Source organism: Zingiber officinale, chromosome 7A (assembly GCF_018446385.1).
Source record: "Zingiber officinale cultivar Zhangliang chromosome 7A, Zo_v1.1, whole genome shotgun sequence".
NCBI classification, from domain to species: domain Eukaryota; kingdom Viridiplantae; phylum Streptophyta; class Magnoliopsida; order Zingiberales; family Zingiberaceae; genus Zingiber; species Zingiber officinale.
The window spans coordinates 136608236-136623639 of NC_055998.1; the positions used below are offsets into that span (position 1 = coordinate 136608236).

The following is a 15404-nucleotide window of genomic DNA, read 5'->3' on the forward strand; positions in this document are numbered from 1 at the left end:
ATTAAATATTTCTTTCAAATATTTAAGTTCCTTATATTTATATCATCAATTAAATATCTCACTTATTAAATATCTTAAATTTTATAATTAAATATTCTCTCAACTAAATATTTATAGATCTCACCTATCAAATATCTTACTCTCAAATATCTCAAATTATATAATAAAATATCTCAATAAATTAATCATTACCCATATGGGGTCCACTTACATGCTAATTAAAATGAAATCATCCAATTATGCCTGGTGATTTTTATTCACCTCTCAAATATCCCCCACAATGGGAAATATTTGAGAGGGGAGATATTTGAAAAAATATCTCCTCTAAATATCCTCATTGGAGATGTCCGACTAAAATTATTATTTAAACCATAAATTTTTAAAACAACTAAAAAAACAACACAAATTTTATTATAAATATTTAGAATTTAATATATATATATATATATATATATATATACTTGTCAGGAATCTGAAAGACGGAACTGTCGGAATGATGTATCTGGAATGTTGACCGCATCTCTATAACCCGGATGGTGGGCTATCTTCTGTGTTGACCAAGTCGTCAAAAGTCCTTTAGTCAACAATACCTCCAGCCAGCGACCGGGTTGCCCCGATCCCTGGTATCTCGATGCTCGAGACGGGTCCCATGAATATATAAACACCTGAATAATAGTAGAACAACTAAATAAATACAGAATGAGTACAGTGGCATACCCTGGCCCCGGGGACGCCCTCGGATGGATTGATGAGCTAGTCGTGATGTTGATCGGGTCGTCGCGGCCCTGAAGAGTAGATAAATGCCCATCAGATGAGTAGCTAGATTCGACGGCTCAGAGTCGGACGTGATATGGATCCGCAAGACGACATGCTATCTGAATACAGCAATGGCTCGCAGGCCGGAACGACGACACGAAGGCTGGAATACAACAATGACTTGTAGGATGAAATACAATAGTGGTACGAAGGTCGAAACAAGGGTGGAGTCAACACGTGAACTGTCGACCCGTGGATGCTCGGCACGTAGAGGCTGTCGGCGAGGGGGTTGCGGCACAGGGCGTCTGCTGGTGAAAGGATTGCGACACGTGGCGGCGGGTAGTGGCTATCGATAGAAGATGTGGTGGTGTGCAATGGCTGTCGGCTCCTGCAGCGGCGCTGGGCAGAGAGAGGACTATGCAGCGACTGGGTAAAAAAGGGTATGCCAGCGCCGGCCGATGTCGGCAGACGTCGATAAATGACGAAGGCAGCAAAGTGGCTCCGGGAGTGGTGTGGGCGGTTGGAGGCGACATCCACAGCTGTTGGAGGGGGGCCAGCGGCCGCTAGAGGTGGTGTCGGTGGCATGGGCGAAGGGCGGCGTTGGTGGCTAGAGGCTCGAGGCTGGCTGCGAGCCGGATCGAAGAGGAGAAAGGGGAGCAGAGGCACTTGGCCAGCGTGCGTGAGGAAAGGGAGAGGACTGCTGATGTCGGAGGCGGCAAAGGGGGTGTCGGCATCCTCCTCCTCCCCTGCATTCCTCTCCTGGTGGCGAAAGGAAAAATCGCGCCCCCTTGCCCTGTGAACAGTGCTCCCTATAAGCATTAAAACCCTAATTGCGAAAGGATCCAAATATCCCTCTCCTTCTTCTTAATCTCATTTGGGCCCCATAAATATATATGCATCACAAGTCTCCCCTTCAAGTCTAATCGAAGGAGACACAAGTCCGACTGACTAGACAGTCCATCGCAAAGGCTGAATCACTCCAATGTCTCATAAGCGGTCGTTATAGTAACGGTGTCATGCGAGAGATGGTAGCGATATCGAGCGAACTACGAGAAACAATACCAAGTTGATAATCAAACTAACACTGAGCGAACGGCAAAATGTCAAGCGAGCGACGAGTAAAATGATAGTCGATCGAGCAACACACGGGATGCCAATCAGAACGAGCGAACGAGTGGGTGATCTCGGGCGGGCAACCGAGAAAGTGTCGGCCAATCGATCATAAAATGCTGACCAGATGTAGAGAATGTCGAGCATTCAACCAAGTAGTCAAGTGTGTGGTCGAACGGATGGTTGAGCGATACCTGTCGGACGACTATGAAGTGTTGAACGAGTGGCCCAGAGAATACCAACCGAACGATCATAAAATGTTGGCCCGACAATCGAATAGTACTGTGTGGGATGATGCTGAGTGGGATAGGCTCGCGAGAGTTAAAAGTACGACGTCGATGTCCCGAGTGGGTGATAGGCTCATGCGATCGAAGGGCATGGAACCCGCAGGATACCCTGGTCTAAGACTAGTGAAGATACTTCAGTCCCAGACTAGTGGCGATACGATGGTCCGAGATCAGTGGGGATACTCCTGTCCTAGATCATCGGAGATAGCTCGACCCTGAATGGGGGAGAAGAATGCTCTGATAAGTTGGTCTGTGACCAGCGGAGACTGCTCGACCCCGAACGGGGAAGATAGGAGATCTGATATGCTGGTTCAAGACCAGTGAAGGTCATTCGACCTCGAATGGGGGAGATAGGAGATGTGATATGCTGGTCTACGACCAATAAAGATCGCTCAACTCCTAACGGAGGAGATAGGAGATATGATATACTGGTCTGTGACTAGTGAAGATCGCTCAATTCCTAACGGGGGAGATAGAAGATATGATATGTTGGTCCGCGACCAGTGAAGACTGCTCGACTTCTAGAGCTCGTAGCTCTAATATAATTAAAACCCAGTCGATCGACTCGGGAGTCTCTGACTCAAGGGTTTATAGTCGTCGCTCGACTTCTAGAGCTCGTAGGTCTAATACAACTCAAACTCGCCTGATCGACTCAGGAGTCTTCGACATTGAGCTCATGACTCTAATATGATATAAATCTGGCCGATCGGCACAGGAGTCTTTGACATTGAGTCTGTGGCTTTAATATGATACAAACCTGGCTGATCGGCACGAGAGTCTTCGACATTGAGCCTATGACTCTAATATGATATAAACCCGGCCGATCGGCATGGGAGTCTTTGATCGGGGAACAATGACAGATCTTATGACGGAAAGGGAAAATATAATCGAAAAACTGACCTGCCGACCAGCAGAAGATCTAACTCAGTTCTTCGACTCCCGAATACCCGTAGAGTGAGGAGAATATGATATGTTCATTAGAACCCACAGAGGTCATGATGGCAAAATTTTCCGACGTCGTCCATCTTCACGTTTCAGATCAGGCGAAGTTCCCACAAACGGCGCCAATATGATCCTGTCGAGAATCTGAGAAGACGAAACTGTCGGAATGACGTGTCTGGAATGTTGACCACATCTCCATGACTCGGATAGTGAGCTGTTTTCTGTGTTGACCAAGCCGTCAGAAGTCCTCTGGTCAACAATACTTGTAGCTAGCGACCGGGTTGCCAGGTCCCTGGTACCTCGATGCTCAAGGCGGGTCCCACGAATATATAAACAGCTAAATAATAGTAGAACAACTAAATAAATACAGAATGAGTATAATGGCATACCCTGGCCCGACACGCGCAGGGGGGGTGCACTCAGATGGATCGATGAGCTGGTCGTGATGCTGATCGAGTCATCGTGGCCCTGAAGAGTAGATAAATGCCCACCAGATGAGTAGCTAGATCCAACAGCTCGGAGACTGACACGATATGGATCCGCAAGATGGCATGCTATCTGAATACAGTAACAACTCGCAGGCTGGAATGACGACACGAAGGTCGAAATACAACAACAACTCATAGGCCGGAATGCAACAACGGCTCATAGGCCGAAATACAATAGCAGTACGAAGGCTGAAACAAGGGTAGAGTCAGCGCGTGAACTATCTACCCGTGGATGGTCGGCACATGGAGGCTGTCGGCGAGGGGGCTACGGCGTAGGGCATCTGCTGGTGAAAGGGATTGCAGCACGTGGCGGCGGGTGGCGGCTGTCGGCGGAAGATGTGGTGGCGTGCGATGGCTGTCGGCTCCTGCAACGGCGCTGGGCAGGGAGAGGACTATGCTGTTGGCGCTCGGAACTCTGTTCTATGTAAATCCACTGTATAAAAATTTGTACAAGGACAGAACTATTCCTAACAAACCAATTGCTTGATTAAACATGTGTTTGATCAATCAAGCAAGGTCTTGATTGATCAAAACGTACCTTGATCGAAGCACAAGATCATAGCCTCTTGTGTTGGTATTTCAGGATCCATACAAAGAAAACAAAACTAGTTGCGCTGCGGAATAATTAACTAGTTGTACTTTTCTTCGTAGACAAAGACCTCTTGATCTTATGTTGTATTCCTCTCCTCTTCTTGGACGTCGTGTGGGCGATGATCTACCAAGACAAACCACCCAAACCTTCTTTTGTTTCCAAGTCGCCTACCACCAAAAGATGCAAAGAAAAGGGGCACCTCCTTCTTCTTCTTCCCCTCCAAACTACCGGCCACCTAGGGTGGTTCTTCTCTTCTTCTTCTTCTTCTCCTCCAAGCTCCGACCACCAAGGGAGATATGCGCCGGCCCTAGAGGGAGGAAAGGGAGGAAGAGATGAGAAGGTGGAGCGTTGGCCCTAGGAGGAAGAGAGGAGGTGGGTGTCGGCTCTAGGGGAAAAGAAAAGAGAGAAAAGAAGAGATGAGGTGTCAGCCACAAGTAAGGGAAAACAACTCAAGAGATATTAGGTTATGGTGGCATGACCTCTTCGCTTTTTATAACCTTTGGCACCAGATAAAAGAGTAGAAATATTAACAGAATTTTTGTTTAGAAAAAATCTCTAGGAAAGAATTAATATAATTATTTTTAGAAAAATTTCTTAGGAAATAATTAATATAATTCCTTTTAGAAAATTTCTAAGAAATAATTAACATAATTCTTTTTAAAAAAATCTCTAATTCTGTTGAGAACAAATTTCCTTTTTTTTTTCTTTTCTCTTCCTTTTCTTTTCTTTTTCTTTTGGTTTGGCCGACTCCTTGCTTGGGCATTAAGCAAGGCTTGGCAAGCCCCTTTCTTAGGTAGGAAACAAAATCAAACGAGTGAATGCGAGGCTATGTAGAGGCTACAACAGGGACCGAGAGAAGGAATTAGTTTTGGCCTCCTGATGGACTTGAGCTTCATGTGTTCGACACGAACACTCAACTCAAGTTCATCAATAATAACTCATGCCACTAAAGAGTTATTATTGAACTACCGTACCAATCCCATATTACAATATGAGCTCATTCTTATCATGAGTGCGTTAATCTCCCTGTATTTAAGATATCGTATGTTTGTTAATTAAATGAGTTATTGACAACTCAATTAATTAACATCTAGCTCCAAGAGTAGTATCACTCAACCTTATTATCATGTCGGACTAAGTTCACCTGTAAGATTTACATGATAATCCTTATGAGCTCCTCAAGGGGACATCATCAATCTAAATAAATATGACACAGTTTTCTTTTATAATCAACAACACATCATATAAATGATACTATCTCCCAACTCATCGGGCCTATTGATTTAACGAATAAATCTCATCCACTGGTAAGTCAAAGAAATAAATACTAAGTATACGTGCTTGTTATTATATCGGGATTAAGAGAACGCACATCCATAATAACAGAGGTTCTATTCTTTTATGCAGTCAGTATAAATCGAACAATCTTAAATGGTCCTGCTCAATACACACATAGTGTACTAGTATAATTTTATAGTCAAGATAAACTAATACGAAATTATACTACAACCGTTCCAATAGTTTGTCCCTATTCATCCGATCGTGAGCTACTATTTATAATTTATAAGGGACTAATAACATGATCTTCTGTGTGACATCACACACCATGTTATCTACAATATAAATTAAATGAGCAACTGCATTAACATATAAATATAAAATGCAATATTTGACCAAAGTGATTCTCATTTCAAAATATAAATCTTCATACAAAAAACTAGGCTTTTAATATACATTCTAACATATGCAGTGACTGGGCAAAAAAGAGTGCGTCGACAGTCGTCGATGAACAACGAAGGCAGCGAAGTGGCTCACCGGGAGTGGCGTGGGCTGTTGGAGGCGACATCCGCAGCCGCTGGAGGCGGCGATGGCGGCGGGGGGCACCTGCGGCCACTAGAGGTGGTGTCTGTGGCATAGGCGAAGGGCGGCGTCGACCGCGCTTGAGGATGGCTGCAAGCCGGATCGAAGAGGAGAAAGGAGAGCAGAGGCACTTGGCTGGCGTGCGTGAGGAAAGGGAGAGGACTGTCGACGTCGGAGGCAGCAAAGGGGGTGCCAACATCATCCTCCTCCCTTGCATTCCTCTCATGGCGGCGGAAGGAAAAATCGTGCCCCTTGCCCTGTGAAGAGTACTTCCTATAAGCACTAAAATCCTAAATGAGAAAGGACCCAAATGTCTCTCTCCTTCTCCTTAATTTATATATATATATATATATATATATATATATATATATATATATATATATATATATTAATTTGGTGAAAGTGATCATGTAATATTTTAATCAATGTCAAACTAGCAGTGTCGTTAGAAGTTGATACATTCTTATACACAATTTCATGTAAAGATTAGTCTATTTGGAATCATATGTGTTTTTAAAATATATAAACTCTAATAATCTTCTACAATATATCTATCCATTTAATTCAAAAAATATTTAAAAATTCTATTAGATGAAATTGTTAGATTATTATTTTTTAAGTCGCTTAGTTATTTTATTTTTAAGTCGCTTAGTTATTTTAAAAACACTCTTCATATGATGCATCTATTTTTTCAATTTAACAAAAAAAAAAATGGCCTTGTGATAATTTTGATAAAAAAACACTATATAAGTATTTTTGAATTTATTTTCAAATAAATAATAGGGGTGAATCCAAGAATTAGAGATGCACTCGACTGATCCAGAATTGGTTGAGTTCGCCCAAGATGTCATGTCATAAAAGAAGTCTGAGTTCACTTCATGTGATCAAGTTATCATCTTTTTTTTTTCTATATTTCATTGAATTTTAAAAAATTATTAATTTTTTATTATTTATGAAATTGATAAGTTAATTTATTGGTAATAATATTTAATTCATAGATATTGAAATTTGGGGGGCATAACGAAAAGTATGATCACTAACGCTGGTGTTAGAGATCATGTCGTCGATGGTGTAGTAGAGGTAGTCGGTCCACAAGCGCGGTGTGAAGTCATGCTTGAGCGTTTCATGCAAGACCTCAATCTATAATTGCTCACTTTCTGCATAGACGTAAGGGTATGCTAACATGGATGACACGTCGATTCAATGTGACTGACGAACTTATAAAAAAAAATAAGAGAAGAGAAGAGGTTAGAGGATTTGAATATGAATGGACAAGAAAAACAAAAGAAGTCGATTCATATTTATAATTATAATAAAATAAAAAAAACTAATTAAACAAATATATAATTGAATTAAAAATAAAATTATAGGGTGCAAGAAATATCTTATCAAAGATATAAAGGAGTAGTAAAGGATGAAAGACAGATATACGATAAATTTGTATGATCATATCTCCAACTAAATTGTAAATTAAAAGATTTTGAATTAATAAAAAGGAAAATAGTTGAGAAAATATAAACAACATAGGTAGGATTAAGTCCATATGGATAGACTAAATCCAATTAAATCTATATGGGTGAGCTTAATCTCCATAAGATGAGCTTACATTCACACACAACTAAGAGCATCCACAACTCACTCCTATTATAATACTCTCCACCTCATCAAAAAGCATGAGGTTCATTGTCACATACTCATTATAACAACATATCTCTTTCACTCACATTCATTTTAACATTAACATTCATGATTTATGGGTTCCACAGTCCACTCAATTATCTTAAAATTATATCATATTAAATAAATATATTTTAAAACATTTAAAGTATTATTATTATTTTTAATAATAATCTTACTTTTAAAAAATAATTTTACTATTTTTAAAAATAATATTAAAATTTTACTATTTCAATCACCTTACTATTTTTAAAATTTATATTTTTTAATAAAAAAAAATTAAAAAAAATACACACATGGAGTTGGTCAGTCAAGGGCTGGCCCACTCCACATTTGTTTGAACGCATTCAAAACCTTAAACGTGTTCAAGAGAAAGGGTATTATAACATCATTTCACAATGATTTTAACACCAAGAGGGTATTATAACACCCCATTAATGCATCACATTGTGGATGCTCTAAGTGCCATTAAGAAAACTAAACCTTAATTAATTGATCTAATACTTGATTGTATATAAAGGGGATTTGGGTTAAATAGATGTGGATTCAATATATAGATCCAATAACTTGATTCATTAGCATTGATGAGATCTTAATTAGAGATGGGAATTATTGTAGATAGTCCTCATAAGTTAGGTCGGGTATATAAAGGAAGAGATATGGTTCATTTACAGCATGCTAAATTGCTAATTGTGCTCTCTTCCTCTTGCTTCTTTATTTCTCATTGAGAAGGACCTTGGGTTGCTAGCTCAATTTTGTGAAAGATATCCGTTGTGTTTGTAGGATCTCCGACGGCAAATAAGAAACAATAACCTTGCGATGTATTCAGATCAGATATTCGCTATTGTTTCCCCCAACTTGCATTGTTGAATCTATTAATCGATCTTACTTTATTTTTTTTCCTCCTCGACTTGGTACCCGAGATGGAGCCACTCAAGGCTAAACTTTAGCCCAAGACACCCCCTGAGTATGTTGGTTGATACAACAAGTAAGGTGAGACTCTGAAGTGGGGTTCGACGCTAAAAAAGTCTGCTAATGTGGCGTGCAAAGTAAAAAAAGGGTTAACTCTCGGGTTGTATTGGTGTCATGCCGAAATAAGTCCAGTGTCATCGCCAAGTGCTTTGGTCGATCAGACACGCTAGACACATGGCTCGGTTGGAATGGACTTTATGTTCAAGTATAGCTGTCAAGTGCAAGATGAACCTCAACATAAAGTCTGATAGAACATCTTGTCCGGGCGGATGCCAAATTCCCAACATAAACCCGGTTGGACTTAGCATTGGTCGAATCCACGAGGCTCAACTCCCCACTTTGCAGAGACAAGGCTCCAAATTATAGCCGGTCGACCCAGCGTTGATCGAACTTACGAGGTTGTCTTCCTTACTTCAATGTAAGGTTTTCATCATAAATCTGGTCGCCCCTAGCACTGGTCAAACCTTAGGGGCTCAGTTTCCCACTTCTCTAGAGCACGACTCCTAGTATATTCCTGGTCGACTAAAAATCCGATCAAACTCCTTCTAAAAGACAACATTGTCAAAGAATTGTAATAACCTACCAGGGAATATGCCATTACTCTGATATATACATGTGATAAAGTCTTCCTCCTCTATATGAACGCTGTCATACATACTCCACTACCCGACATACTTTAACACCAGATATTCTTTGCCACCTCATTAATGCAGAGGTTATGAGAGGCGGCATAAAAGGGGGTTCTCTCCGTTGGTCAGATACGCTCATGAATACATATGCATCCGCACACTCGCGCATGGACACTATAGTTCTACTGTTCATCGTCTTCTTAATTTCGCTCAACTACTGTTCCGACTTGAGTGTCGGAGTGTCTGTGCCAGGGACCCCTTCCTTGACCTGGTGACTAACATTTTCTTCTCCCAGCTCCTAGCTTTACTGCGCAAGTTCACTCGGTATCACTTTACTTCAGCTCACAGTCTTCACACAGTTAACATCCAAGTCACCTCGATGTCACCCCAAAGCCAGTGCAATCTCCCCTACTTTCATATAGGATCATTGGTGTTTTTGCTATTGTTTATAGTAGTAAATAACATTACCTGAGAGTGTTTCCTTTGACTCCATTATACTTTAGTATTATGTACTATTCTTCTTTATACCTTTTGAGTAATTTTTACTCACTACCCCACTTTCTTTCTTTGACCGAGTAATTTTTATTCACTACCCCACTTGCTCTCTTTGACCTCTAGATTAGCTGGTAGATGATATAAAGTGTCGTTCAAAGTTCCTAGCGGTTGATCCCATGTTACTTCAAGATGGTTCATTTTCGATTTGTATTTACGATTTTATTTTCAATTTGGTTTTCTTTAATACTTATTACTTGATATTTGTTTCTGTTTTGTTACTCTCCTCTTTTAAATTTTAAAGTCGTGCATGCATGCAAAACCTTTGCTTTTACCTATATAAATATATACTAGATTTCGTTTCTATATCTTGCTATGACGATCGTGTTGTTTTTGCAATGTTGGCTTTGTATCAAGATGTATCAACAATTGTTATTAAGGAGTATTCTCGATCATCATATGGTGTTTTATACCTTGGAGCATGACAGAAAGCACGACTATACTCATGAGGCTCTCAATAGTATAGTGATTCTGATTTGAAATGATTTTGAGATTCTTAAGATTATCATCGAGTCTTGGGCAAAACTCGTTTTTAACCTATATTATTTAGAATTTTAAAATCTTGACATGGTCGAAACTAGGGAAATCTTAGAAACCCTCTAGTGGTGTTGGCGAGTAAGTACGACAAGCCTAAACCCTTTAATAAGCCTATGTCAAACTGTCTTAAGGTTGTGAAGATTTTAAAAACCTATGTCTCTTAATTTACATGATAGAATCTAGGTCCAAGGATATTATTATATTTAAGAGGTTTTTAAGAGTGTAATGGTCTTCACTTTCAAGTGATTATGAGGTTTCTAAGTCCATCAAGGAGTGTTTTGATCAAAACTCGTTGATGACTCTATAATGTTTAAAATTTCAAAATCTTGATATAGTCTAAATTAGGAGAGTCTTAAGAATCCTATAGTATTGATAAGTAAGTATTACAACTCTAAAGTCTTCAATGAGTTTATGTCAAATTATTTTAAAGTTGTGAAGATTTAAAAATCTAGGTTCATAGTTACATTCGAACCCTATAGTATTCATAAGTATTACAACTCTAGAGTTTTCAATGAGTTTATGTCAAATTATTTTAAAGTAGTGAAAATTTTAAAAATCTAGGTCTGAGGGCATGGTTATATTCGTGAGGATCTTAGGAGTGTAATGATTCGAATTTGAAGTATTTTGAGGTTCCTAAGACTATCAACGAATTTTGGCTAAAACTCACTTTTGACCGATAATATCTAGAATTTCTAAATCTCGATGAAATCTAAACTAGGGAAGTCTTAGAAACTCTCTAATCATGTTAGCAAGTAAGTATGACAAGTCTAAACCCTTGAATTAGCTTGTGCAAATTGTATTAAGGTTGTAAAGATTTCAAAAACTCACATCTCTCAATTTTTAAAGTGGACTCTAGGTGTGAGGACACTCTTATACTTAAGAGGCATCTAAGAGTGCAATGATCTTAATTCGAAGTGATTTTGAGGTTAGTAAGGCCATCAGCGAATAGTTTTGACCAAACTCATTGATGACTTTATAGTGTTTAAAATTTCAAAATCTTGACATACTCTAAATTAGGAAGTCCTATGAACCTTATGGTGATGATGAGTTAGTATTTAACTGTAAACCTTCGATGGGTTTGCGTCAAATTATTTTAAAACTGTGAATATTAAAAAATCTACCTATTTCAATTTAGATGGTGAAATTTAGGTATGAGAGTATAGTTATACTTAGGAAATTTCTAAAAGTATAATGATCCTGATTTAAAATATTTTTGAGATGTCTAAGACCATTAATTACTTTTGGTCAATTTTAACTAAAATTGAGTAATAGTCTTGGATACTTCAAATAAAATTTTAAATTATTGCACTCCTTATATTATTCGAAGTGTAACCATGCTATCATACATGGATTTCATAACCTAAATAGAGAGTTGTAAATTTTTGAAACCGCAATGCATGTTATGTAATAGTCTTGTTAGAGTACACAAAATTTAACAATTGATTGATTGATGAGTTATAAACCGTCGACTAATGATTACAAATCTAATATAGTAAATTTAAAAATTGATTGATATACTTAACTATTTATATTAGTCTATCATTAGTGATGAATGAATAACGAATTGATTGATGGTAAAAAAAACATCACATAATAAGAATATGCCATGTAGGTTTGCAATTCTAAAATTTTGATATGCAAAATGAATCACATAAAAATCTACCAATAGGATTAACTGTAATGCAGAATATAATATCACGTCGGACATGAATCGAATCCACGGTACTCGACTAAAATAAATCTATAACTGCAGACTCCTGGCGTTCAAACAGTTTGGATATATTAAAATACGGCAACAGCCCAAAACGGAGTTTGCGTAGATGGCGATGGCATTGGACATGACACGCTTTGGACTGCCACCCGTCCTTATCAGTCATCACACCTTTCCTTTGTCATCTATACACATATAGAATTATATTTCCTCATTTTATTAATCGCCCATACTATTCATCTCCCTTATCCTCTCTCTCTCTCTCTCTCTCTCTCTCTCTCTCTTTCTGGTCTCCCATCTTCTTCTCTCCCCATATTCCTTTCTAGTCATCAAAGATCGAGTGACCTACCAATTTGAGCAAGTCCGGTGTTTGTGAAAATCTTCCCAACTCTGGGAGAGAATTTGTGGTGCCCTACAACATCCGCAAGGAGCATGCACCTTCATCGGTCGATCGTTCCTTCCCGACTCCCGTGGCCACAAATCCATCGCTTTGAGCTTTGAGCTTTCAGTTGGCCATGCCCTACCAAACCCCATAAAATAGTAACCCCCATCTTCTGAAATACATGTCAACCTCATTGCCCTTCGACAATCCCCAACCCTAGCTACCTAGCTAGCTAGCTACTTGCCTCTTCTTTAGTTCTATCTAAATTAAAAGCCTTGCGTCGTGCAGAAAACTGATTGATGCAGGCCGTTCTTTGCTTACTTTCAGTGCGATCTGATTTTTGATTCAGTGATCTCGAGTTCAGTGATAGAATCATGGAAGGAGAAACCGGTGGATCGTCGAGGCGGCCCAGCTTCCCTCTGCAACTGCTGGAGAAGAAGGAGGAATTAGATTCCTGCAGCTCCAGCTCAGCTTATCCTTCCATGGTTATCGCCTCCACCTCCGCCGCGGCTGACCTGACGGCGGTGGCGGATCGGAAGCCGCCCCCCAAGCGGAACTCCAACAAGGACCGGCACACCAAGGTGGAGGGACGCGGGCGACGCATCCGCATGCCCGCCCTCTGCGCGGCCCGCGTCTTCCAGCTCACCCGCGAGCTCGGGCACAAGACCGACGGCGAGACGATTGAGTGGCTGCTCCAGCAAGCTGAGCCCGCCGTCATCGCGGCCACTGGGACAGGCACCATCCCCGCCAACTTCACCTCGCTCAACATCTCCCTCCGCAGCTCCGGCGCCACCGTCTCCGCCCCGTCCCACCTCCTCGCCGCCAACTACTTTAACTCCGTGTCCGCGGCGGGATCCCTCCCCGGCCACTACACCTGGGACCGCGCCGGCAGCGGCGGCTCCTCTTTCCCCTTAGAAGGGCCCTCCACGTCCTCCTCCGTGCTGCTCAACTTCAATTCATGTAGCATCGGCCTCGACGCGTCGTCGGTAGAGGCCGATATCGGAAACCTGAGAAAGCGGCGGTGGGAGTCCGAGATCCATCAGCAGCAGCAGCAGCAGCGGCAATCACAGATGGCAGGCTACGGCCAGATATCAAGCCATGGCGGCCAAATGCCAAGTGGAACCGTCTGGATGGTCACCAACCCTAACTCCCAACAACAACAAGATCATACAGTTGGCGGCGGCGGCGGCGGTAGCCAGCAGTCCATTTGGACATTCCCTCAAATGGTTGGCGGCAGCAGCAGCTCCATGTTTAGAGGATCCACCGGCCTCCACTTCATGAACTTCCCACCCACTCCCATGGCCCTCCTCCCAAGTCAACAACTAGGTCTCTCCACCGCCGGTGAACCCCACAGGAGCTTCTCCACTCCTTCTGCCCCCGACATCTACCGCACACGGTCATCCGGCTCCGAGACGGCGTCAACATCATCCGTGTCTGGCCACCACCACCGCCACCACCACCACAAAATCGATCGCAACGACACGATGAGCACCAGCGATTCCTGATTAATGATCGATCGATGACAAAAAATAGCAGTCCAGATAATATCATCCTCCCTATGTTTCAACACTGATCATCCCCCGCCCCGGTAGACATGATATCGATATCTGTCTTCATTAATTCATGATCCATCATTATATGCACGCAACGTTTTTCATTAATTCCCGAGCTTTAATATCATCTGGATTCACAGGATTATTGCAGTCGTTTCCTGATGATTTTTTGTTTGTTTTTTTGATTGATTGATCGCCCAGGATCGGACGCAATGCAGGCGATCGATCATTTTCTTAATTTGTGTGCAAAAGTGAATCAAGTTAATTTTGATATGGCTTCGCTTGCTAGCTAGATTTCTACTTTAATTTCAGCATTAATTTTCAGATTTATAGATCAAATAATATTCCTATATGATCAATTGCATGCTTCTTTATTTTATGCTAGTGCCTTCCGAAATTGAGCGAGTTAATGAATGAGAGATTTAAAGGAAGAGTGCGATGGCTGAGTTCAACAGTGTAGAATGACTCAAGACTGCATGGAGAAGGAGATGAGGTTGCTGTTCATTGGAGGATGGTGGTGAGATCAGAAAACTCATGAGTTACAGCATGTCAACTTCAGCATCCAACTCAGAGACTGATTCCTTCAATGATTGCAGGATGTATATTTTAATTTAGTTTCATATCATACATATTCAAATATATATTTGGTATATATATAAAGTCACAAAAGCCAATAAATTTACAGCACTTGTCCATAACTTCTGCTGATCTGCCTTAATGACCAAGCTCTAGTTGTCTCAGTGTGGGCTCAGTGGCAAAAGGCCAAATGACAAGCAATTCCTGTCGGTTGTTCTGCTTCACGTTAGAGCTGTCATATTTTGAATTGATGCTGAAACTTGACATCAGAAACCCTAACCATATCCAACCAAAGCTTATCTACTTATTGTGAGCAAAACTTAAGGCCATGACAAGTCACACTCAATCACCATTGCCAAGTGTTTCATCTTTTCCAAAAGTAGAGATTATCATGGAACCGAAGAGTTGAGAGACGAAAGTTTAATTAATTAAAAAGTTATTTTGGATGATAGAAAAAAAATTTCTTTGAAGGTCCTTTCGTTTTATGATCTCTTTATGCTAATGATATCTGACTCATTTGTAGGCACTTTAGGATGAAGTTAATGTCCTTTAACGCGTGCTTGAAAAATTATATTCCTCACGCTCTTCTCTCTCTTCCATTGGGAAAAGGTCTGTTCAAGCCTTTCATTCATCTGACGCGTGACTGCTGTCTGCATTTGTATTTTATCAATAACCAATTTATTGCATTATACTATGTTTCTTATTCTTAAACATGCTATTGTTTGTATATTTGTCGTTGATAAACAAAACGTGTAGGATACTAGAGGCAGAAGTTCCCAC

General features: G+C 40.7%; 1 protein-coding gene across 1 annotated transcript; it reads left to right on the forward strand.

The window, feature by feature from the left end:
* Positions 1–12337: 12337 nt before the first annotated feature.
* LOC122002746 (transcription factor TCP14-like) lies at positions 12338–14773 on the forward strand. Its single transcript, XM_042558051.1, has 2 exons — positions 12338–14083; positions 14434–14773. The coding sequence occupies exon 1, from the start codon at positions 12870–12872 to the stop codon at positions 13998–14000; it is 1131 nt and encodes a 376-aa protein (XP_042413985.1). The 5' UTR covers positions 12338–12869; the 3' UTR covers positions 14001–14083; positions 14434–14773.
* The last annotated feature ends 631 nt before the right edge of the window (positions 14774–15404 follow it).

Coding starts and splice junctions, on each gene's coding strand:
- LOC122002746 (XM_042558051.1), top strand. CDS start 12,870: ATGGAAGGAGAAACCGGTGGATCGTCGAGGCGGCCCAGCTTCCCTCTG.